Here is a 25,098-nt window from a genome sequence, read left to right as displayed (position 1 = left end):
CAGCAAGAAAAATCCACATTGTTGCTCCCTCCACCGCAGAATAATTTACTGCAACAGGAGTCCAGTATTCCGAGCCAAAAAGTGAGGGCCCCGTAACCGATGTCAAGGTCAATTATCTCGTGGTAGAGCCCACAACAAAAGGAGACTATTGCGATTACAGTCCCAAGTACAATACGGAGAATCTAGAAGGCTTCTGGGGATTTCTTAAGGCTCAGGGTTTGGGGGAGGGGGTTGTTTGTTTGTTGTTTTAAATAAACTATCCAAAACCTCATGCGTGGGCACTAGCCATCTTAGATTCATTAGAAGACAAAGAGCAAGCTTCTCTGGGCTCCTAGGTGAAGGGGGCTGCTACAGGACAGAGTTAGGTGTGCATTTGTAGGACTGAATATATTCTAAGAGTCACCTCATAAGAAGGAATTTTTGGATTGAGAAGGCTGAACCTTGGGAGTCAGGAAGAACTACGTTCAGCTCCTACCACTGACTCATATTAGCTGTGTGACCTGGGCTAAGTTGCCACTTCTCCTCTCGATGCCCCAGGCCGCTTTCTGGGACTATAAACTACAGAGGAGCTGCCATTCTGCATCAGTGCAGGGATTTATACCTAGAGTGCATCACACTAATGAAATAACATATCAGGACCAGAAAAAACCCAAGCCTGAATCAGAGCACAGCCTAATCAGTAGTGCTGTCTCCAAACAAATTCCCAACATTCTTCTAGGATTCTTTCCTCACTTTTTCCTACAGGAAGACTATTCTGACCTCCCTCCCTAGTCGCCAGTAACCTACCCCTCTGAAATGATTTTGTATGTATTTTCTAATTTTTTTTAATCTGTATCCACATGGTCTCACCCTTCCCTTAACTGTCCCTTTCCCCTCCCAAAGGAAGATCCCTGAAGGCTAGAACAGTTTTTTTGTTCCATAGCTGTGTCCCTAGTGCCTATAGTAGTGAGTGTTTGGGACCTGAGGGGTGTTTGAGAACAAAAGAATGAGCTTCCAGCTGGGCCCCAGGAGCCAGGAAAGTCCAAGAGGCCCAGAGCTGTACATCTTACCCTACAGTGAAGAACTGTCTCATCTCCTGTCTCCGAGACCTCATCAGCTGTTTATACTCTCCGATGCGGAGTTTTTTGCCGTCGACAATGCAGGTGCGTTTTGGTCGGGGTTTATACTTGTAATTCGGGTACTTCTCTAGGTGGATCTTGCTTAGCCGGGCCTGCTCTTCATAATACGGCTGCTTCTCTTGGTTGGACATGGATTTCCAGCGAGAGCCTGTACACAAAATATCACTGAGGTCCCAAGGGAAAAGGGGGATGTTCTGACCACCCCCTGAACTCCCCCTGCTCTATGGCATCTCTCAACACCAGCCACCCCAGTTTTTCCAAAATGGGCCTAGAGATGACTGTGCACTGCATTCTATAATCATCTATCCCAATACTGCCTTTCTTCATCTTTGGATTCCTGGCACTGAGCATGGGAATTTATACATTGTGGGGACTTAATAATCCTTGGTTGAATTGTCATTTCTCCTAACACAAAGTCAGAGTTACACCATACAAGAGCCTTAATTCACAAGACTTCCAACTCTGCTCCAAATCCTGAATTGTCTGTCTGCCACCTCCCTCATCCTTTTTGTTTTAAGATTTAAACTGATAAAGGTGGCTATGGATTGTTTAGAGGGACCCAGGAAGTTTAGGATGAGCTCACTCGGTTCCAGAAATATAAGTGCTCCTCACATACTGAGTATCCAGGGTAGGACAGGCCCATCCTTTTAAAGCAGGCCAGCAGATGTTGACATCCTAACAGATTTAAAACTCTGCTGTCTGGGCACATTGTCTTCTTTTGGCCAGTAGTAATTAAAAGCACTGAATTCTCCTGGGGAAGTTTTAGCTCAAGAACCGGAAAGCAGAGTTGCAGTTATATATACCACTTTCAAGGATTGTAAACGTTCATTCATAGCTACACCAATAAAATGACTAAAAATTTTAATACAGTTTATACAGGAAGAGGTAGAAGTATTCAAATCTCTAATATTGTTTATAAGGAATTATCTAAACACTTGACAAGGAAGGGATGTGTTTTTTTAAGTGTAGCAAATTGCATTTTTTGTGTGTGTGCTTCCCTGGGGAAGAAAGCTGTTACATACAGCTGGGAGCACAGGATGGCAGCTACTCTGTCCCTATGTAAACAAATGGAAAAGTTGTACAAATAGTGTCTGTAACCAGCAGCACCCCAGATCTGCCTGCTAGTACGGCCCTTCTCTGCTCCTTCCTTAGGGCAGTGGCTAAAGGTGCTGAGAGCCTCTGCAGATAGCTTTCTGCATGCTAGCCTAGCCTCTGGCAGGTTAATGCCATGCCTAACAGATAGAGTATTTCTGGCACTCCTGAAATATTTATGCCAAAAGTTTACATTTTAATGAATACAGTTACTATACTCCTAATGGTTTTTTCGCAGAATGCACACAAATAATATAGATTCTCCACAGCTGCCAAATTTTAAACAGGGTAGGTTTTATACCCAACTGAAAGCCTATTCATGTTGTTACTGAAATGGCAGGCTAAAATTATGAAAACTTTCAAGCAAGATATTGGACTTTAGGACAGAGAAACATTGATTTCTAGGATGTTTTGCTTATGGAAAAAATATGTATATATATATATACACACACATATATTTATACCTCAACTGTCTTTATGCAGCGCCCATTTCAGTTAAAAGGGGTCTAGGATTCAACACTATAGCATCCATACATGTCTCTTAGTCAAATACTGATTTTTTAAAAACACTTTATTGTTAGTGACATTTTAAAAAATCTATCTTTAGCTTAAAAGGCTACAAGGACAAGCCTGGGTTTTAACTTTTCACCACTCCTCATCCTGATGTATGTTTCTAATTTGCAAAGAGGTCATTGACTCACACTGTCTCAGAATTAAGTTAAATTATTTATCTAGAGGCAAAACATGTGTATTTGTGTATGCCCCCAATCACTGATATTTATTCAGGTTAAATATTTATTGCTTTTGAACAAAACATTTAAAAAATTAAACCACAGTTTCTGGCTCTAAATGTGTTTAAAGCATCTTAATCTGCTTCCTTGGGAATTCTGTCACATCATGACAATTTAAATAGAACAGTGCTGCTTTCTGTTGGGTTTTTTTCCCTCCCTTAAAAAAAGAAACATGTTGACTCTAATGCGACATATTGAATAAAATATGTTCAATATGTTGGGGATAATAATTCCAAACTGAAGGAGCTGCATTAGGAAGAATCTGTCCTGGTTGAAGGCAAGTGTTGAGTCAGCCCTGGGTAACTCACTTAACATTATGGAAGGGCCTTTGACCGGCTGTCTGGATGCTCCATCGGCGATTATGAAATTGAAACTAGTCCTGTCTTATTAACATGAATGCAACTCTATTTTACAAGTTTCCCAAGTTATCATTAGAGGCACTGTTCAGAGTGCCATGAATTTCACGCCCTCTCTGAGTTTTCAAGCGGTTTCTGATGAGCTGTTGTGATGGGGTGTATTACAAGGAGTTACTGTAGCAGAAAACTGTAAGGTCTGTAAGTGTTTCTAAGGCTTTGTGGCAGCCTGTGAATTTAACACCCAGGGGTCTCCCTGCCCCCGCCCTCTACAAAAGAGAGGGTAAAAAAACCCTCTTCTTCCTATACTCCTGTTACTGAGTCAGCAGAAAGCATGGAGGCAAATGTTAATAGTACTGTTTTAGAAAGGAATTCTTCACCCTGGCCCACTCTGTGAAAATAAAGGGCAAGATGGGCACTGTGAGGGGTGCCTGTTTCCCTGATACCGGGGAGGCTGAGACTAGTGGAGTGTTTGAGTTCAGGAGGTCTGAGCTGCATTAGGGAAAGGAAGGAAAAAGGGGAAAGGGAACAAGGAAAAGGGAAAGGAAAGAAAAGAAATGGAAGGGCAATACGCCCACCCTATCAATGGCACAGAGGTTTCTTGCAATGTCTGCGCTTCCTTGGAATGCAGCTAACCAAAGTCTCCTTTTCCCTCCCACTTCTCAGTCTGCTGTCCTCCCACACTGACTCCCCTTCCCCACCTGGCAATCACTGAGAGGAAAGCCAACTTGGGCACTTACCTAGAATCTTACTAATGTTGGAGTTGTGCATGTCAGGGAAGGCTTGAAGGATTTTTCTCCTCTCGTCCTTTGCCCAAACCATGAAAGCATTCATTGGTCGCTTGATGTGTGGTTCGGTGCTTGCCCGGCCGCGGGCATCCCTGTAGACTCGGGCTTCAGCCACCGTGGCACCTCCTGTTGGCCAACAATAATACTGCTGTAGTTTAGCTGCAGAGCCATTCACGGCTTTACTTCCTGGAATGTCAGGGCATGAAGACACAAGATGGGTGCAAAGCATTATTAGCTGGATTGCAGATCTAGGCCTGGCTCATTTGTCTTTCCTGCTCTACTACCTTCCCCACCTTCAGCTTCTACACAAACTCTGGCCACCTGAAGCTGTCCTGGAGGGTCATTCTCCTTTCTGGCTCCTGGAATCTTTGGTCTCCTTCCAAGCTCAGCTCAGAGGCTACTTCCTAACTTGGGGTATGGGATATGGCTGGAAAACTGTATATCAACCTATAAGTTTGTATATATTGTGATTCTATATATTTTATTTTATGCATTTAAAAATATTAATCTGAGAAAGAGTCCACAGACTTCACTAGACTGCCACAGGGGTGCAGGGTATGAAAAAGGTTAAGAATCCCTGCTAAGTAAAGAAATAATAAAGCAATAAATGAAAACCTTTCCTAACCCCTCAGTGGCTAGTGCCTCCCCTAAAAATTACTTTGTATTTATTTTACTTAAATAGGTACATGTTGTTTTCCAAAGTAGAATGTAAGCTCCTCGAAGGTGGTTGTTGTTTTCATTTTTATCTTCCTATCCCTGATGCCCATCAAGCACAGTGCCTGGCTCATAGTAGGCACTAAATAAATTATTACGGAACTAAAACGGACTGAAATATGGCTGTTTAACAGTGTTTCTCACTTATGTATCAGGTCCTTTTGGCCAGACTATGAGCTCAAAGGAGGCAGTGGTGGCCATTTCTGAATGATCTTTGTACTTCTCTCATGGCTGAGCACAGTCTCCTACACATAGTAGGGGGCAAAATGAATTCCAATGGATCATTTTTTTCCTGAGGTCCCCAACTACAACTAACCCAGCAAGACAACTGCTCATGTTTCTTTTACAGCCTATGTACGTTGGAGAAAGGCACATCGCTCTTAGATGGCCTCTTCTAGCATCTTTGTCTTCTTAAATTGCCTTCTAAAATTCCAAAGCAAAGTAAATTGCTTTGTTTTTCCCATAACAGTCATCTTTTTCAGACAAACAGTAGGAATCCCTTCGTTTCAGGGGCTCCAGGGTCCTACTTTTGATGTTGTTTATCTGCTACCTTCTGCCTGTTTAACTAAGAACATTTTAGGCACAGATCTTTTTTGGTTTAGTAGACAGAGTTCTTGCCCCGAGTCTGCTCCGAAGTCTAGGATCAACCATGACACCTCCAGAAACACTGAGGCCAGAGGGCACAGAGATTGGGGTTTGAGGCAAAGGCTCCCCTATAAACTGAGTGACTTCATTGAAGTTTTGTTGAAATTCACACTCCCCCCTGGCCAATCTCTCCCCTAACGAGTATTATTTCCTAAGTTCAAGGAGCTCCTTTATAATGGACAGGTTGAAAGGGATTGAGGCAGTTCCTACAATTACCCTCTTTCAGAGTTTTAACTGTATAAATGAATAGACTTTAGAACAAGTATTATGCAGATTATAGAAATAAGTTTCTGCCTCTGCCTGATAAATGTTTTGGTTTTCCCTACCTTGAGAAACCAAAGCCCTCAGTTCTATGGCAGCTTATCATCCCCAGAAACCCAAGGAGTGCCCTGGCAAATTGATGCAGCTGGAGAATGTCTATACATTGAATTTGGAACAGGAGAGATTGTTACTGTCAATCCACCTTATGAGAAAGCCCGAATAGATGCCCTTACAAGTTTAGAAAGAAGCAAAATATATTTTAGAAGGCATCGTTAACTGCTTTCTGGAAAAAGTAAATCCTTTTGGTTCAATTGAGTTATTGTACAGAAGCAATGTGGACTAATCAATCTTAGGCTCGACCACTCTACCTCAGGATACCTTGATTAAGTAGAAATGTGTTGGTGTCAAAGTCCATAATAAATTAGAACATTAAAGTGCATTATTATTTCATAAACACGGCCATCATTTATTTCCAACAAAAGACAGGATAAAAAGAACAAGTTGGTTTTTCTGATGAATTCCCATTCTCCACGGGGGTGGGGAGTATCTCAAAGGGCTCACAAACACAGTCCTTTTGCCAGCCCCCCTTCCTTTGGACCCAACTAGCTAGGCAGAGAGATTCTTTCCATGGAAAGTCCCTGAGCACGGGATGCATAACTAATACGCTACCTTTTTGCCACCATCCCCACAGTACATTAATTTCATTTAAAATGCACTGACCATACAGGATAAATTGATTTCACTTGCTACAGCTTTGACAGCCATGTTTATTGCGCAGTGAAATGTAGTGTAGCTTCAAGCTGACAATATCCATCAACACAGGGCAATATGCTGACTGCTGGGCCAGATGAAGGCATACATTACTCTAGGAGCAAAACACTTATTCAGATACGACACAGTGTCTTCTCCTGAGGATCACCAGGGTAATTTATGATGTCCTCCATGCCATTACTTTACAACTGACACGGATTCAGCAATTTATATACTTGCCCGCATACACATAAAAGGAGACAGGTTTGTGGGGAATGTCAGATGAAAAGACATTTCAATATTATTTTAAGTTAACTACTGTGCCACAGGTGTTTAACACTGTAGGGTTGTCTTTAATGCTCTCACTTTAATGCTCTCCCCATGAAACAAAGAAGTCAAGCTTTTTTTCCCGAGTAAGGAACAGACGGAGAAGAACGGAAAAACTTTGGGGAGTTTCTTCACCAATAGACAGGGGAAAATGTTTGCATTGAGGCTTTGGTGGATGGCTTCAAGACACTCAAAGAGGAAGCAGCTGGGCAAGAGACAGACTACTTTATTCACCATTCTCTGGACAATGGAGCATCCTCAGGCCTGGCTCAAGGCTTTTGATTGAAATGCCCCATTTCCTCTTTTCTTAGTATGGAGAGGCAGTATGGTAAAGTAAGAAGACAGACTTGTTCCTCTCTCTGATTTCTCGATTTCTATGAATGAGGTCTCAAACTTAACTCCAGCTCCAAAGCTCAGAGGGGTCTTTGACTCTTCTTTTTCTCTCACTTCTCCTAATTACTTCTCTGCCTCCACAAACTGAATTGAATCTACTTTCTCATTTCCACTCTTAGCATATCTACCCTAGTTCAGGGTAGATGTCTTCACTCTCTCTCTACTCAAACATCTTTCACACAGCTATTCTAATAGCCTTCCTAATGCACTGTCCGTTCAATGTCGTCTCTCTGCCCCCAAAAGTCTCAGTGGTTCCCCATCGTCTACCAGATACAGTAGAGATCCCTAATTCTAGTCTTCAAGGACCTTTCCAATCTGACCCCAGTATGTCATTCCAGTGTTTTATCCCATCACATTTGTCTTCATTTTGTAGCTCAATTTGTTCGTTCACCAGACCATTTTACTGTCCTGCCCTCCTTTAGTGCAAACCATGCCTCTACTTACCCTATGTGCAGGATGAATTCCTTGCCACCTTTTCTCCATCTGTTCTAATCCCTCTCTTCCTTCAAGGCCCATGTCAGGTGCTACCTCCCCCAATTCCTCCCTCTGCCCCTGCCCCCTGCCCTACCACCACTACCATGTGAAAATGATCTCTGCTTCTTCAAAATTCTCAGAGCTCTCTGCCTAACACTTTTCTTTGCTTTTATCACATTTTCCTTTGCACCATCAGCAGTATTTGTGCACATGTTTATAGCATCACTGGGAGTAGGAGTAAGTGGGAAGGAACATGCGATGGATGGAAAAGATGCTATGGAGGGAGAATGAACAAAACTCAGAAGATCTGAGTCCAAAAACTCTGGGGGCAGGGACTATGTCTTCATGTCATCTTGAAATTCCTAGCATCTAGTCTTGAGCTTTCTATATACTAAATTCTTAATAAACTGCTAAATTCAATTGAAAAATTATAAAATAAGTACTTCTGACTCCTCTGATAGGAAGTCTTGTCCAATCCTCTTTTCTTCTCATAAGCTACTCACCAATTGGCTTATCTCAAATCCCTAAAGTCAGCTGGACCTGGGCTTGAAGTCCGGTTGGACCAAAATATAAGAGAGAGATTGAGAGTTCTGAGACACAAAGTCATCAGAACTTTCCACAATCTAAAGCATCTTGGAGACTATAATTTTAATGTGGTGATGCTAGATATTATTAATTCTGCATTTCAATCCATAATTTTAATTGAAACAAATGTTTTAAGGTCTTCACAGGAAGAGCAAGAAGATCAGGAAAATATCTGTTGCAAAGAGAACAGAAAATAATGCTATAAAATTGTTTTTGTCTTCTCCCCATTTATTCATTTGAAGGCTAAAATTAACTTATTGCTATTATGTTTTAAAGTACAAAGAAAAGAGAACATGATTCCATTCATTTTTGAAAGGTGTACCCAGCTAATGAAAAGATAATTATGTTTTAAAATTATTGCTCCTGTGTATCTGGGATTTTCTCAGCCTTGAATCTAGTTCTTCCACTAACTGACTACATGACTTTGACCAAGTCACTCCTCTTGGCCTCAATTTCTAGAAAAGAAAAAGATTAGTTCAAGTGACCACTAAAGTTTTCTCCTGCTCTGATGGTTTGTGATTCAGTGGACTCTCTTCCCTAAAAGCTCCCCTCCATCCTCTTTTAATAGGAGATAGGCATTAATAGAAATAAAGGCAATGATGCAGTTTTGTAGATTAAATAAAGTTGGTGGCCTGAGCTAGGATAGGTATGGCACAGGAAGAACCCCCACGGCACATCTACAGCAGACGAAAGATGGACAGCTGAAGCGTCAACATCAATTAACAGGGACTAGGAGAGCGGCTTCATCGGAGCCGAGGGGAAATGTTCTCTTGAACTCAAGACAATGGCAAATTCATCACAGAAAGTCAAAGTAGGCAGGAACCTGGAGCCCTTCCAGTCCAACTCATACTCAAGGAGAATCCCTTTGGTAATGCTCCAGCAAGTATTACATCCCCCATCTTAAGCCCAGCCTTCTTTCCACTGCATCACACTATTTCTGATTATTCTAGGTATGTGTCGTGCTGTAAATTTCAGGAAGAGAAGAGGATTTCAAGTCTGAAGGTACTTCGTGGGCCACCTAGTCCATCCTCTCTCATTTTACAGAGGGAGAAACTGGTACCAGAAAGCTTCCCTAAGATCACAATGGGAGGAAGCAGCAGAGACAGAATTTGAACCCAGGTCCTCTGACTCCAAACCTATCCCTTGTCCACTGTACCATGTTGCCTTTCCATTTAGAAAGAAAACAGAAAATTCAGGCAGGATGATCTACCAATTCACAGTTTTAAAAAAAAGGAAAACAAAATTAAATTATGACGGATATAAATGATATGTAGATAGGGTAACATGGGAAGAGTGGATGTCTTGGACTTAGGAAACCTAGTTTTGAAACCAACCATTGACTTTTACAGGCTGTTTGATTATAGGCAGATTAGACTCAGTTTCTTCATCTGAGAAATGGAAATAATACCTGTGATCCCTTTCTCACAAAGCTATTGTGAAGAAAGGGCTTTGTAAACCTTGATTATTTGGATGGATCCATTGTCACCTTGGCAAATATATTTCCTACCACAACCTATCCACGAATTCTCTGTCTTTCCAATTCTGGTCCATATCCTTCCATAAATTTTCCATAAAGTATCCACCCTATAGTCTGGAGATTTTAATATTTAAGAAATGTTAATTATGTTACTTTGGGCCCAGTGCTTTACCCACTGAGGCATCTAGCTGCCTCAAATCTAATCTTAGACTGCCTTAAAAAGAGGTATGGTAATAATTACAACAGTACGTTTGGTGACAGCAAAGAAGTGTCGATGCTCATACATTGAGGGATGGCTAAATGAGCTATGGTATGTGAATGTCATGGAATATCACTGCATACTAAGAATCAATAAAATTAATACAGAGAAGCATGGGAAGACTTATATGAACTGATACAGAGTGAAGTAAACAGAACCAGAAAGTACAACAATGTAGCTGGAAAGAACAAAAATAAACAATTGAAACTGAATGCTGTGAAAATGTAATGGTCAAGTTTGGCCTCGAAAGAAAGACAGATAAAATACTTCCTCTGCTACCCTTACCTTATTTGCAGGGTGGGAACCTATGAGTAGGTGGGGAACACTGCATTTAATGCCAGACTTTTTCAATAACTTGATTACTTTTGCTGAACTATTTTTCCCCTCTTTTTTATTCTTTGTTATAAGGGATACCTCTCTGAAGGGGGAAGGGAACAGATATAGTAGGAAATATATATGATGTAAAGGAAAAACCATCAGTAAACTCGATTTTTAAAAAGTGGAATGATATCCAGCTCAGTGGAGATGATCATCCTGCTGGTCTCTCTCCTGGTTAGAATTTGTATGGATTTCAATTCTGTTCACCACATTTTTGGAAAGGCATTGACAATTTGAAACATGTCTACAGATTGGTAACTTGGACAGCAAATAGACTGGAAATCATGTAGTACAAGGATGGGTTAAAGGAAATAGGAGACATTCAATTCTGAAAAGTAGCCATCTGGATGGGTGTGAGTTTATGGAAATAAGTGCTTTGTAAACTTTAAAGAAATATGCAAACGTGTGTCATGATGATGAAGAAGAAAATTAAAGTTAATGGCTGTCTTCAAGTATTTGAAGGGTTCTCATCTAGAGGGCTGAGACTTGTCCTGATTGACCCAACAAAGAAGAATTTGAACTAGTGGGAGAGGAGAGGGGAGACTGTAAAGAGAAAGAAAGAAAGAATTCCACCCACCACCTCTCCCACCACCACAGACATACACAAGAGCTTTTCAAAAGTGAACTGCCTCAAAGAGTAGTGAGTTCTACATCGCCGGAGGTCATCAAGTGAGGGCTGGATGAGTACTTGTGGGGGATATACAAGTTAGACTAGACAAATGCAACGATCCCTTCCAGCTCAGAAGTTCTCTGATTCGTTTCACAACACTTTTCCCTAGGTGCCTCTGGGGAATGACTATGTTGAGTCCAAGGTAAATTAGAGAAAATGGTCCTGTTTATACAAAGAATTACAGTGAAGGGTGGAAATACTTGAGTGGTCTCTTAAGCTGTAACTGAATACTTATTAATAAAGAGAGAGACAAATGTAGAATGTTTTGTTGCACATCAGAACTCTTGACAATCACTGCATTTCAAACTATAAGTAGGTTCTTAGCTCCTTCAACCTGTCTATCAAATAGAATCTCTTTGAGGCTCACATATGAGATTTGGGTTGGAGTTGGAGGATACAGCTGATTGCCCCTTGTTTGTGCTAATGTACAAAATGAGGAGTATATCAGGGGCCTAAATTTTTAAAAATAGATCATTAAAGAAACTGAGAAAAGTAAATCAAAAATTAGGGCAAAAGGGCATATATTTGCATTCCTCTCATATTCTTTCATCAATGTTGATTCCTCCCCTCCTCCTCCCCACCCCAAGTGACAACAAATTCATCTTAATATAATATGTTAAATTATGGAATGGTTGACAGTTTTCTGCCCGTGCTCTTTATAGCCTTCTGAAAACTTCTTACTCCTGCTATTCCCACCAGAGTGAGAGATGAATTTCAGAATTGGGAAGTTGGTTAGGATTTAGAACATATTTCTTTTTGCCAACATCATAAAGTTTGGCTGCCCTTATGGCCGACTTGACAGAAAAACATAAAAGTACTGCAGTCAGCTAGAAGGATAAGAAAAGGATGAGTGTCTTCTCTTCCTGTTTCTGTTTTACTTCACTCACTTCGCAGACCCTTGCCATTGGTGTTCCTTTGAAGCCACGGAACAACCTATGCAAGGACATAATTTCCCAATTGTGAAATTTCTCAAATCGATCCTGATTGGTTGGTCAAACACATGGGAGTCAATCCTAACAACAGATCCTATTTCATATCACTTTTACGTTTACCAATCACTTTCCTCTTCATAAACTTATAGGTTAGGCAGCAAAATGTGGTAGCCTGTGAAGACTATAAACCTTTACTGACCAAGCAAATAGCTGGAGGCACATTTGAATTATTTTATTTCTTACTTTTTCCCAAAGGGATCATTTTTTTTTGTTCAGTTATCTATCTGTAGTCAAAGGCCTCTGCAAAAGATATGAGAAGTCAAGGCTTAAGAGTTTTAGAGCTGTCTGACTCTATAGGCTGCCTGAAATAAAACTCCAAGAGAAAAAATAGAAATAGGTAAACGGATCCCAGGAAACTTGTTCAATTTAGGGAAGAAAGACCAAATCTCACAGTCCTTCTCCAGCCAGCTGACATCGCCCTATATGCCAATACCATCCTGTTCTTCAGCGGGCACCTTCCCTGTCTACTCCCCATACTCAACAAGGAGAATACTTCTAAAACACCACTAGGTTCATTAGGGGAACCCATTACCAGTTATGAGGTTCATGCCAACATAGAATGGATTGTTTGAATGTTTCTTACTAAAATATTCAAGGACGTGCCTAAAACTGGAAAATGTGGCAGAGAGGCAAACTGTGTTAAGTAAACGTGGTGCTCACTTACAATATTATGAGCAAAGGTTATTGCAGAGAAGTCTTCAATTTTCCCTATCAGAGACTCCATTCTCCTGAAACATCAACAAGAAGAACCAAAAATGGGAATTCCCGAAGGTCAGCTTGGAGGAAACATAAACCCCTAATTCAATAACTGTGCTACTGCTTTGAGAAAGGCCTTATTATTGCAACATCCATATGGAGCCAATTGGACATTAATGACTAATCAATCCCTCCCCTTTCTATTCTACTTAGAGTGTCACAAACCATGTTTAGATTAGCCCGTTTCCTGCTTAGGGTTGCTCAAGATGTCTTTTGTTCTTTCAGGGCCCAGCCTGATGGAGGCAGCTTAAACAAACACACCACCCGAGTGGCGCAGGAGTTATAACGTGCCATATGTGAATGAACAAAGGGGCCATACTAAAGCCTTTTGTGGTATTTGTTAATGTTTTTCATCTGAGCTTAAAAAGACTTAATGACTTTGTGGTGAGCTGATGCATGTGGCTCGTGGCTTTGCAAAATGAAGGAAATTCTAGCCAGCAAGATACCCGTCTATATTTTCCAGAGTCCCTGGCTTTCTGTTTCAGGGGCAGAGTTTTCTTTCTTTCTTTCTTCTTCTTCTTTTTTAATTAAGTTACATTTGCTTCACATATCTAAACAAAATTCTTTATCTGGATTAAACTAGTGTTTCCCAGGTCAGTCTGGATGGATATCTCTCTCTCTCTCTCAACTTGTACACAGAGCATCAGCTACTCTGTCGATATTTACATCTCCACATGTACCCACATAAGTAAGACTTGCAAGATGCTGAGCTAAGGCAGTGGGACCCATTTAGCCAGAGACCAGACGTGACTGGAGCTACAATAAGGTGACAATTGGTTCTGGTTCCTAACCCTTGCAAGGGAAGCTGGCCAAGATTTAGCTAACCTTCCCCTTTTGCTCCCTGACACTCCCCACCCCCACCCCAATCCCAATACACAGTGATGGTGAGCTGCAAACTCCATGGGCTTCATTCAACCTAGGCTTGAAGCAAAATGTAGGGAGTGAGAACCCAATTGAAGGAAAACCCACAGACTGCTGACCTGGTGGGTGAGACTGCTCGCCTAACCCTCAAAAGCATGGGTTTATTTATGAGACTAATTCCAATAAACTGAATACTGTTGTATACTGTTGTATTTGAGGATCATAGTCACACCCCTCCCCCTCGGTGTACAGGCATCCCTAAAAAAATGCAACTTTTATGATATCGTGCTTTGTGAAACCTGAATAGTCCTGACAAAAATGTAGGCTGAGCAAGAGCTTGGGATTCAAAGAGACCACTCACCCTCTTTTAGCCACTGGCTTGCTGGGCAAATCAGAGGTCCTAGTACCTATCACTTCCAGGACAATCCTGAGTTCTAACATTCCTGGCTTTATAAATATTACTTACCAATACTTGTTTGGATGCTACATCTTTTGTGCATGTAAGTGGACAAAGGTACAATGGGACTTCCATAGATAGTAAAGTTCTTAAGAAAAAGTATTACACACTTGCAAATCACACAGAATATTAAGGGTAGATGGGACTTGGAACACAGACCTTAGGATCCTATGATTGTTGGGCTGAGAGAGAACTTAGAACATGGAACACAGCAAGACATAATTAAGAAAGAACGTGGATCATGGAATGTCGAAGGCCTCTTAAAAAATAGAACATAACTTGTCGATGCAAGTAGGACCCTTAGAACATAGAGAAAACTGAGGTGCAAGGGGGAAGTGACATGTCCAAGGTCACACCAATAGTTAAAGGCAGAGATATGACAGGATCTCAGTTTTCCTGACTCTCACTAACATGACACTGAAATTGGTTTCTAAAATGATCAGATTGGGGACAATTTAATTATTCCAATGGCATTCAGATAAGAAGACCATTAATAATTTTAATTCACTAGCTTCTCATTCCTATTTATTTTTTCTGGTGAACCTTCTACTTGTCAGGACACAGGGAATTCTAAGCATGACTAGTCCTGAGAGAAGTTTGCATTTTCTTATCTTGGTGAAAATGGAGGAAAAATAAAAGGGTAGGAATAGCCAATATAATTTCTTCACCAGAAAGATTTGATAAAAGAATCTCCATTTGCAAATGACCTAGGTAGTCTCCCCTGATACACACACACACACACACACACACACACGCATGCATTTTCAGACTACATTAATAAAATCAGTGTTCAAAATTAGCCCAGTTAGAGAATCACTATCAACTACCCTGGTCAGGCCACATCAGAAATATCATGTCCAGTTCCAAGTGCAATATTTACATAGGAAATTGGCAATCTGGAGAGTATCTGAGAAGCATTACTGAGGGCAAGGGGGCCTAAAACTATATATGTACATCGAATAAAGGAACTGGGGATATTTAGCCTGGAGAAGAAAAGACTTAGGGTGGCTGTCTTTAGGTATTTGAAGTGCCTTGATGTTGAAGACCAACTAGACTTGTCCTCTTTGGCCCCAGAGGGCAAAACTAAGAGATCTGTGTGGCAGTTATAGCAAGGGAGATTTTAGCTCAATGCCAAGAAAAACCTCCCAACCGTTATGTTGACCCAAGAGTGAAATGGGCTGCATTACATACTAGAGAGGGCTCCATTAGTGGAGATCTTTGAGTAGAGGCTTGATGATAAGGCATATTGCAGTTGGAATTTATATTAAAATTTGGGTATGAGACAAGGTGGGCAACTAGGTGACGCCATAGTGCGCAGAGCACCAGACCTGGAATCAGGAAGACTCATCTTCTTGAGTTCAAATCCAGCCTCAGATACTTCCCAGCTGTGTAACTCTGGGAAAGTCACTCAACCCTATTTGCCTCAATTTCTTCCTCTGTAAAATGACTGGGAAAGGAAATGGCAAACCATCATAGTATCTTTGCCAAGAAAACCTCAAATGGGGTCATGAAGAATTGGACTCAGCTGATACAAATGAACAACAACATGAGACTAGACAACCTCTAAGATTGTTTCTAATTCTAAGATCCTAAATTTTATAAGACAAGTATTCCTCAACTACTTTCTGTGCTTTGCCAACTATTCCTTTTTTTGAACCATGAAGGGAAGGTGAGAATCCAGCATGGCTACCCCATGTAGTCTCCTCATCCCTAAAGGTGTGGATCCTGTCAAAACAAAGCAACCATCTGGGTAGGGGCTTCCCCCTCCCCTGGGTTAATATCCATAACAACAACAACAGCCCATGCAATATTAATAAAACACAAGGCTGCCACTCTAAGGCTGTGATGGGAAAATTAACATTTCCTTGCCAAAAATGGAGGAAGAGGATTGATAGGCATGGCATGATGGAAATAACACTTGATTTGAAATTAGAGGACCTGGGTTCAAATCCCATTTCCGCCACTATATAACCTTCATTAAGTCATTTAAATTTTCCTCATCATCATTTGGGTCATATGAGTTCTAGGGACCCCTAGGGTTATACACACAGGTTATACACGTGCACGCGCGTGTGTGTGTGTGTGTGTATGTGTGTGTAATCTTGTGATCCTATGGCATTTTCCAGAGCACATCACAAATAGGTTAAAAAATCACCTAGAAATACTTTTAGAAAAAATAGACATCATTTCATTGAGCAATAGTAAACTGTTGATAATAGGAAATAGGTGATAGGTATATATACCATGGGGTTTGTTGAATGTAACCAAACGCAGTTTACCTTCAGATACAACCTATAGCAAAGATCCAAAAGTGAAATCAAAAGGCCCTCCATGAGCAATACCCATGTGAACTTGACCAAATGTGCCAACAAGGGAGCTTCAGGGAAATGGCTGATTGCAGATTCTTAAAAAAATGAAAACGGGTTTATGATGGCAATTCAGGACTGGGTATTGCCACCAGAATTTCCAGGAAGTTTGTCCTTAAGAAGTCCAGATTTAACAATCAATGCAAATTGTGTAAAGAAATGGAGGAGACTGTATAATATAGCACTATGGGTTGCAAAAATATTGCTTCTTCTAAATACCCAGTAAGACAAGTATGAGGGGCTAGAATTATATATCAGAAGCTTGCTATCACTGATGGACAGATGGCCAGCACAAATCCCTGTGCTATAAATATGGACAAATATTCAAAATATCCTGGAAAACTCAACTATTAAATTATACTACAAACAGATCACTATCACAGACCAAACAGTTGTCTTCAATCACCCAGACCAAAAAAAAAATTAAGAACATTTTAAATGGATATAACAAATACTCATAATCTCTAAACTATGTAGAATGAATAGTTTTTAAATTGTAGAAACCTAGCAGGAGAGATCAAAATCACGTGAGAACATAATGAGGTACTTATCATCTCTGTTTTCCTATCTGCTACTCAAATTGTACAAAGGATATATTCAGTGGACCTACGGAGAATGAGCTTTGAGCCTCATAATTTCATTTGGCTCCAAAAAGCAGCTATTTTACCCACCTGTACAATGTTTGTAAGACATTAAATATAAAAAAGTAATAGCAGGGTAGTGACTCGTCTCAGGACCATTTCTATCTGAATCCCAGCAAAAGAGATGAGAAAGAGATAACAATAATAATTGAGGATGACATTCGAGAGCAGCATGTTGGCCAGAGGTCTGGACTTGGATTCAGAAAGAGCTTGGTTGAAATCTCACACCTGATAGGCACTGGTCGTGTGGGCCCTGGGCAAGTCATTTAACCTCTTAGTGCCCCAGGCAAATGCCTGAGACTACAAGGTGCTAAGGAAATGGCAGAGCTCATTGGGAGCTTTCTAAGGGGCCAATCGAAATAATAACAGGTAATTTTTTGTTTAGTGGTTTCAGTCCAGTCAAACTCTTCACGACCCTATCTGGGGTTTTCTTGGCAAAGATACTGGAGGGGTTTGCCATTTCCTTCTCCAACTCATTTTACAGATGAGGAAACTGAGGCAAACAGGGTTAAGTGAATTGCCCAAGGTCCCACAGCGAGTAAGTGTCTGAGGCTACATTTGAACTCAGATCTTCCTGACTCCCAGGCCAGCATTCTATCCGTTGGGTCACCTATGTATCTTGGCAACATTTACTTATCGCTTAATGTTCATATATACATTATCTCCCTTGATCTTTCAAACAACCCTCAGGTCCTGGGCCATTAGTACTTTCATTTTACTGTTAAGGAAATTAGGTCTCAAGTGACTTGTCTAGAGTCATGCATCTAATAAGCACCAGAGGCAACATTCAAGCCCAGGTCTCCCTGTTTCTAAATCTAGTGCTCTTGCTACTACACCAAGCTACTTTCTATTTAATGGCTGATGGAAAATTTTAGACTATTTGGCTTGTTACTTAGATATCAAATCTGAGGGAAGTTCTGAGGGTGTTTCTACCTTTGTTAGCATGATGCTACTCCATCATAAGCTTTTCTACCTCAACATATCACCTCCCTCTACCATCAATGCAAGCCAGCCACCCCATTAGAAACTTCTATTCAACCTCCCATTGTAGGTGATATTTAAGAGTAGGCATCCTTCTTCATGACCACTGGAAGATGGAGCTGAAATCCAATGAAGATGCAACATCCCAAAGCAAGACTCATCTCTTATCTCACCAGCACCAGGGCAGGAAAGAAACCAAATCCTTGGATCCACTCAAAGTCAGGGAACGAGGAAGAGACCTTCCTCCTCCATCAATTAGTTTTTGGCCATGAGTCCACTGGAGGGAGACAGTTCAGATCTTTGAATTCAGATCAGGCCCATGGCAGACAAAGCCAAAGGGGAAAAGACCAGAGATTTAGGTCTGGCTTTCTCCATCCCACAAGCAGCTCTGTAGAAGCCAGGAGCAACAATTACCTATGTTCATCTCATCCTCATTCAGGGTCAATCTTCCCTTGGAATGAGAAACTTATACTGAAGCAAAATGAAGCCATCTCTATGCTATAGAAGTGGAAGAAATATGTGTGTGTGTGTGTGTGTGTGTGTGTGTGTGTGTGTATGCGCGCATACCAGTAAGCTTCAATCTGTATTTTTAGTATAAATTTTAAATGGCTGAATATATTGCTTGTGAAATTTTCTCCTAGGCTGAGGCTTGGTATATTAACTTTTAGTTCAGGGTAACTTTTTATAGCCTGACCCCTAAATGTAACAGTTTACAATATAATGCAAAAAGTAATGAATTCTTACCTTTGTGCCTTCTCATGGGCACAATTCAATTAGGGCCCTGCCAACTGTGCACCCTGGTTCGCTGAAGGCAGCAGGATAAAGCAGAGAGTGTCCTCAACTTAAAAGCAAAAGGCTTGGTTTCAAGTTCTGACTCTGCTATATAGTAGCTCTATAACTTACATGCTCCGTTCCTCAGTTTTCTCATCTGTAAAATGTTCTGCTACCTACTTCAGAGGAGTATTGTAAGGACTAAATGAGGTAAAATATTCAAAGTACTTGTTAACTAAGAATTATTATATTGCTGCTGCTAATATTACTATTAGTTCTAACTAAAGCCACGGAATATCCTGGGCCAGTCACTTAATTTATTCAAACCTCCTTGTTTCTTTATCGGCAAAGTTGAGACAATAATATTTATACAACCTACCTCACCTGGACATTGTCAAGAAAGCACCTTGTAAACCTGAGGTGGTGCTGTGGATAGAGTGCTGGACCTGGAGTCAGGAAGACCCGAGTTCGAATGTGGCTTCAGACACTTAGCTGTGTGACCCTGGGCAAATCACTTAGCCTCAGTTTCCTCAAATAATCAAAGCACCTACCTCACAGGGTTGTTGCATGGAACACATGAGGTGGTTGTAATTAGTGCTTAACATAATTACTGGCACACAGTAGTTTCTATATAAATGTTTATTCCCTTCCCTTTCCCTACAGAAATTCGAGTTTCTGTGATGATGGTGATGACCTAGAATTTTATAGAATCAATTGTAAGACAGAGAGATTATTGCTAAAAGGAGATCCTCCAGGAAGCAGCAGAAAGAGCAAATAAGAAAACACTACCACTGGTGACAGAGGAAAATAGGTAAGTTGAAAATCCCCAATGACAACACTTTTGATGCTTTACCAACATTTATGATCTGGAAATCAACAGCTGCACCAGTGTATATGTGACCAGCAAAAGATTCTAGATCATTGGATTTTAAGCCAAAAGACCCCTGTTCAAATTCTGGCTTGCTCTTAACTGTGTGGCCCTGACTATGTCTCTTCACCTCCTGAGGCCTTCATTTGTAAAAACTTCTACTTTCCTCCCCACAAGATTGTTGGAAGAAAAGAGTTTAAAAAAAAAAACAAATCTCATAGCACCATAAAACTGTTATTTCTAACATACACGCAATTGTTATTATCATCAGTGGTATGCATGTAAGAGGAAATTAATAATTTTGGTTAAAGGAAAAGAGAAAAGAGTAAACGAATAAGTGAATAATGAAAATGGAATTCACCATTTTGCATGATGATAGCCCAAAGAGATAGAACCTCACAGTTTCCCATACTTCAAAATTGTCCTGTGTGGACTGCAGAACCTTCATTTACCACGCAAGTCCATTGTGATTTTAGATGTTTGTGTAAAGCAGGAGAAAAATCTGCTGAGGAGTGAGGAATGTAGCCTTCGTCTCCAGCCTCAACTCCTCTTGCAGGTGCCCGGGTCTTCTTTCTCAACTGATGGTATATATGTGTTTTGTGCAAGGGCAAGGAAAGAAGACACACTTTCACGGTACTGAGAAAGGGTGTATACTTGGTCCTACACACTTTACTGTCCTGCTTCAAAAGATTTCCAGTAAAATATAAGCTACTTGAAGGCAGGGAATATGCATTTAATTTTGTCTTTGTATCTCCAGTGATTAACCCAATGCCTTCTTCTTAAACTGGACTGGAAATGGAGACAGGGTGATGAAACAAAACCCGTCATAGAGGTCAGGCACCATGCTGATCGGGGGCCAAAGAAACATTCTATTTGTGGCCAGGCTTTCCTGCTATTGAGCTTCCTTGCAGCAGGTTAGGGCTGGCCTGTTCTGGGGCAGCCAGGAAGCTCTGTATGAGTGGCTTCTATTGCCTAAACCTCTTTCTTCTACCACAACAGGAGCTTTCCATCACCTGGAGGATTCAATAGAAATTGTTCTCCACCAACATTAAAAGTTATTTTGGAGCTTTTAAGATGCAGCAAATATATTTCCTTAAGAGAACTTTATCTGTTTGTTTAAGAGGACTGCACTTTATATATAGTACTGATATAAACTGGTGCACAGGCTCCTGTAAAACCGTTTATATCCACAGTAAAATACATTTTGTGATCTCCACAGTATAGCACCAGGCCACAGGCACAGCCCTTCTGAACTCTGGTTTGGTTTTCTTCATGAAGGCTGCTCTGCAGGCCCTCCCATCCCTGCCTGTTACACATCCCTTGGCTGCGCTACCAGCTTGCAGCATTGTCTTCTGAGTTGATTTTTCAGAGTGGGCTTATCCTTCTAAGCTGAGAGGCTGGAACACCCACTCTCTACCTTAAAGCTGTGGGAGGCCAGATCCCCAGCATCCAAATGCCACTTTGGCTGACATTGCCTCGCCTTTCCAACCTGAGTTTTTATTCTTTTTTTTTTTTGTACTGACATGGTGGAACTGACAAAGGATTGTGGGCTAGAGTTTATCTAGTGCAGGGGTTCTTAGCCCCACTCTGGCAGTCTGGGGAAGCCTATGGACCCTTTCTCAGGGTATCTTTAAATGCATAAAAGACAAAGGATTACAAAGGAAACCAATTATGATAAAACCTAATTATCAAAATATTTTTAAAAAAACAAGTTCATGAATCCCATGTTAAATTCTGATCTACTCCAAGCCCTTCTTTTACAGATGAGGAAACTGAGACCTGGAGATAGAAAGTGATGTACTTCTGGTCTCATAATCATAATGTTGGAACTGGGATTCAAACCCAAGTCTTTGAACTCAACAAGCAGGACCCTTTCCATGCTGTCATCTTTGCTTTTCATTTGAAGCCAGGGACAAAGACTATATTGCTGTTCTCCCATGGCACCTTGTGTAGGACTCAGCATAGGAAGAGTATTTGGTATATGTCAGCCTACTAAGGGAAGATGACTTTCAGGGCCAAAAGAACCACCCAGCAGGAATGTCCTCTTTCTGTTTTCTGCCCTTATCTCCCTAGAATTGCTCAGATGGACAGTTCCAGCCTTCCTCTCCCCTTTCCTGACATCTATCCACACTGCTCTCTTACAAACAATTTCTCCTTGGTATCTTTGGTCACTGAGACTTGCAATGCAGTTTACCATGACACATAATTGTTTTAATCATTTAGCAGTGAAGTTGGAGATTCACAGGCCTGACTACTTGGTCCAATCATTTCATTTGACATTTGTGGAAACTCAACTGAATGACCTAAGGTCACACGGTGGGGGGACCTAAATTCAAACTCAGGTCTCCTAGTCCATTATCAAATATCCAAAAGACAGTCACTAGAAAAAAGGGAGTTTTATGCTTATTCAAAGAGCTGAATAAGACCCCACAGATAGATGTTATAGGGAGGCAGATCTCCATTTAGCATAAAGAACTTATAACAAGAAGGGACTGCATAATTTTTAGTTTTGTATCTCCTGCTGACTGGCACAGAGTAGGTGCTTAATAGAAGCTTGCTTGATGAATGAATGAATGAGAGCTATCTGACATAAAAGTAGAGCTTGGCTTTGTCACTGGACACAAGACCTGGGTGGGAGGTTGTAAAATGCTACTAAGATCTCTACCCACTGTAAAATTCTACAGGTTTATTATGAGGAATTTTCTCAGGAGAGAATAGGTAGGGCTTAGATCCTATCCTAAGCAATGCCAGGGACTTCCTCGTTGCCCTAGGCAATGAATCACCTGTCCTCCTAGGAGGAGAAAGGGTTAAAAGACTCTGAGAAGTCTGCTTATCACTAGATGGGGCATTCTGAAAAGGTTCCAGGGACAACCTTCCTGATTTATCTCCATTCCAAAACTACTTGGGTCATCATAAATCCTAAAAGATGAGACCATCTTGAGATATGATCCTGACAAAGACTCCTAAGGGCAAAGCTTGGGCATGGCTGGCTTAGCCATCCCGCTCTGTGCCAAGCCCCAGCTTCCTGCTCTGAAGACATTAGATCAAGGAAGAGAACCCTACAACTTAAGGCAGTTCTTTAAAGGGATGCTCTCTCAGTTCATAATCCACTGAACCAAAGGCAGCATTTTATTCACAGAGCAGTTTATACTTTCAATTTTCTAAATCTGACAGGATCATATATGAAAAGGAGGTCATCCCATCTTTGTCTAAGATTGGGGTATTCTACCTACAAAAAGAAAATTACTTAGGACATTGGAAAAGAGAGATTTAGTGTCATTTATCCAGTAGTTCTTGTGCAAACCAACACAAGTATGGTATACCAGCTGAATGAATTGTTACTGAATGAATGAATGAATGAATGAATGAATGAATGAATGAAGCCCTAGAGGTCAGGAAGACATCATGGAGAATTCATCTTTGCTACAACAAAACATGTTGTGGGCTTTCTGAAGACGTGAGAATCACAGAATGTCAGAACTGGTAGGGACCTTGGAACAAAGACCATTGACAATCAGAGGGACCTGAGAGAAAAGACTTTCAGAGCTGGAAGAGATTTTAGAACATAAAATAGAATTGTCAGAGCCAGAAGGAACCTTAAAATACACCACAGGGAACGTCAGAGCTAAGTGAATTTAGAACATAGACTGTCCAAGATAGGAGGGCCCTTAGAAAAGAGAACAGAGGATGTCAGAAAGGGGAGGGCCCTTAAAATATACATCAGAGGGTATCAGAACTGGGAGAGAAGCTAGGAAGGACCACAGAATAGAGAATGTCAAAAGTAGGTGAGATCTTAGAGCAAAGATGTCAGAGCTGGAAAATACCTGAGTACAGAGAATGTTAGAGAAAAAATGGGATTTCAGAACACAGGCCAGAGTATTAGGACTGTAATCGAGCTTGGAGATCATCTGGGCCACTTCCTATCCACTTTTATAAAAGATGAAAATTAAGACCGGGGAAGGAAGTTACCTGTCCAAGCCCACAAAATAAAATTTTTGTAGCTCTGGGACTAGAACGCAGGGCTCTGCATCCCCAGTCTGGGTTTTTCTTCACTCCTACATTACTCCCACAGTAAGTGAATTGGGATAAGGATTAGCTCCTCCTCTAAACAGAGCCCTGAGGAAGACAAAATAATCCACAGAGATATCTGCTAAAAAAGTAAAAGTTGTGGATCAGTCTTAATGAATTCACAGTGACCGAAAATCCCTTTCCTGGTTCTATCTTATCTAGAGTCCAAGGATCTGGGGCCATCGAGCCCCTTTGAAGTCCTCTGCTGCTTCAGCCCCAACCAGGGCCAAAACGTGTTCTGCTCATCCTCAACACCGATGAATTGGGGGATTTATAAATATCGTGGTGAGCGAGAAATGCTGTCTTGTCACATTCAAGCCAAATAACAGCTGGACTTTAAAAATAAAATGTTGAAGCCATTTGCCTTTTATATTTTTAATTTCTGTTTTCCCTTTGTGGGGCTTTGTCATTTGATTTTGATGAGTGGTTAATGCGCACGCACAGCTGCCTCTGTCAGTGGCCTTTAGCCCCCTGCCTCCCTATCCAGGGCTTGAGAGTCAGTACCCATGATGCTTACTGAGCGATTCAGGCCCTTTCAAAGTCCATGGGCAAGTGCCAGCAACTCCAGCCCTGGACATGGACTCAACTTCACAACTAACCCAGAAGAGCAGTCCCTCAAAGGTCTTAGTTTGGGGTACTGGTTTTTGTCGTGCTGTTTATTTATTTATATATTTGCTTGTTTGTTTTGGGCAGTACCTGACTTTCTTGCTTTGCTGAGGGGGATGAGAGGGGAAGGAGAGAAAGTCAGGAGGGAGGGCACTGCCCCTTTAAAGGGCTGCTTCCCAACCCTAGGGAAAGTAGAAACCAGCCATGCATCCCAGTAGCATGAGATTTTTGCTGGAAGGGGCCTTAGAGGTCATCATGTCTAAGACTTTCATTTTATAGATGAGGAAACTCAAGCCCAGAGAGATAAAAAGATTGCAGGAGGTCATGCATCTAGTCGGGAGCATAAGCAGGATTTAAACACTGGTTCTCTGAGTGCAGATCCAGGGCAGACATGGAGGTCAGGGCTATAGGACTAGAGGCATGGGATCTGCCCCCTGCCCCCAAATGGCCCCGAGTTCTCTTTAGACATTGGAGAAAGCAGCTGCTCTATTTCAATAGAATTGGTTTCCTTTGTACTTCTACGTATTTTACTTTATACATTTAAAAACATTTTGTTGAGAAGGGGTGCAGTGGCTTCACCATACTCCCAAATAGGTCCATCTCTCTCTCTCTCTCTCTCTCTCTCTCTCTCTCTCTCTCTCTCTCTCTCACACACA

General features: G+C 41.2%; 1 protein-coding gene across 9 annotated transcripts in view; it reads right to left on the bottom strand.

The window, feature by feature from the left end:
• Positions 1–25,098, bottom strand: part of SOX6 (SRY-box transcription factor 6) — a 550,764-nt gene that overhangs the window by 19,398 nt on the left and 506,268 nt on the right. For 5 of the 9 annotated variants that reach the window (XM_036763144.1, XM_036763143.1, XM_036763149.1 and 2 more), the window contains 2 exons: positions 4,095–4,328; positions 1,050–1,266 (listed from right to left, as the gene is read on the bottom strand). In XM_036763144.1, coding sequence (XP_036619039.1) covers positions 1,050–1,266; positions 4,095–4,328 — 451 coding nt within the window. The remainder of the gene's footprint in view (positions 1–1,049; positions 1,267–4,094; positions 4,329–25,098) is intronic. The other 4 variants (XM_036763146.1, XM_036763152.1, XM_036763148.1 and 1 more) reach the window with 1 other exon arrangement.

The sequence above is a fragment of the Trichosurus vulpecula genome, chromosome 6 (genome assembly GCF_011100635.1).
Source record: "Trichosurus vulpecula isolate mTriVul1 chromosome 6, mTriVul1.pri, whole genome shotgun sequence".
Classification (NCBI taxonomy): Eukaryota; Metazoa; Chordata; class Mammalia; order Diprotodontia; family Phalangeridae; genus Trichosurus; species Trichosurus vulpecula.
This window is presented reverse-complemented; position numbering and strand designations above follow the sequence as displayed.